At 49.8% G+C, this 921-nt stretch overlaps 1 protein-coding gene across 1 annotated transcript in view; it reads left to right on the top strand.

Annotated features, from left to right (window-relative positions):
* The window catches only part of EMH_0038550 (uncharacterized protein), a gene marked incomplete at both ends in the record, with an annotated part of 2,467 nt that overhangs the window by 415 nt on the left and 1,131 nt on the right, over positions 1 to 921 (top strand). Inside the window, 3 exons of the mRNA XM_013495309.1 lie at positions 3 to 130; positions 344 to 398; positions 580 to 737. Of these exons, the coding sequence (XP_013350763.1) occupies positions 3 to 130; positions 344 to 398; positions 580 to 737 (341 nt within the window). The remainder of the gene's footprint in view (positions 1 to 2; positions 131 to 343; positions 399 to 579; positions 738 to 921) is intronic.

Here is a 921-nt window from a genome sequence, read left to right as displayed (position 1 = left end):
CCCTTCTGATTGCCGTTCTATTTCAGACCTCTGCCTCAAACGGCTCTACGTGTGCTGTAGATCTCCGGGAGGCAACGGACTCCAAATGCCTGCTGGAAAAGTGTTCCAGCTTCGTGTGGCTGCATAGAGTGTAAGTAGCACGATACTTTAAGGGTAGTTGCGCTATACCAGTGCATGCATACACTGGCAACTTGCATTGCCACAGCAATTTTCTCCGGTGTATGGTTCCCACAATACGTCTAAAGCACAACACTTGATGATAGAACGTGAATTATTGAAATCTAGAGAGTGGGCCACCCACTGTGTTGGTGAAATCCCAGCTGCGATTTGATTGTTAACTTAGGTTTTGGAGCAGTGTGGTGGACGGTGCCATGTTGCGCACCATCTGCAAGGGTCTTGTAAGTCCTGAAGGAGACGTAGTTGATTTTGCGTGCTGAGCATGCTTCATGCTTTGCCCGAAGTAGTGTATCAAATTGGTCTGGATGCAGCAAAGTGTGCACTGGTAGGGCATGCTTCGTAAAAGCATTGTGAAGGAGGCAGCGCCCCGAGTTGTTCCGTTTCGCGGAGTGTATTATGCAGCTCTTGGTAAGGGTCAACAAAGTAACGGAGGACTGCAACATCACAAGCGTGAAGCAAAGGGCGATCCTTCCTGCCTCGTGTGGTTTGTCGCGCAACCCGCTGACGCGTCTCCACAATGTGTATGGGCGAAGCATGAGGACAATATTGTATACTTTACGGTACCGGTAGGTTCATGGAGGTGTGGAATGCTTTGGTCATGTTTCTTGGATATGGGGTTGACGCACAGTGGGGCAGGACCCCTTGCTGATATGGTAATATATCGCATTTGGCATCCCGGCGTGTACTATTGAGTTCGAGGGTACGAACGGTAAGGATGCCGCCAACTGGTCGTGTTCTTTAGGG

The sequence above is a fragment of the Eimeria mitis genome, genomic scaffold, assembly GCF_000499745.2.
Source record: "Eimeria mitis Houghton genomic scaffold, Emh_scaff1510, whole genome shotgun sequence".
Lineage (NCBI taxonomy): Eukaryota > Apicomplexa > Conoidasida > Eucoccidiorida > Eimeriidae > Eimeria > Eimeria mitis.
Note: the sequence above shows the minus strand (reverse complement) of the source record. Positions and strands in the feature narration are given on the sequence as shown.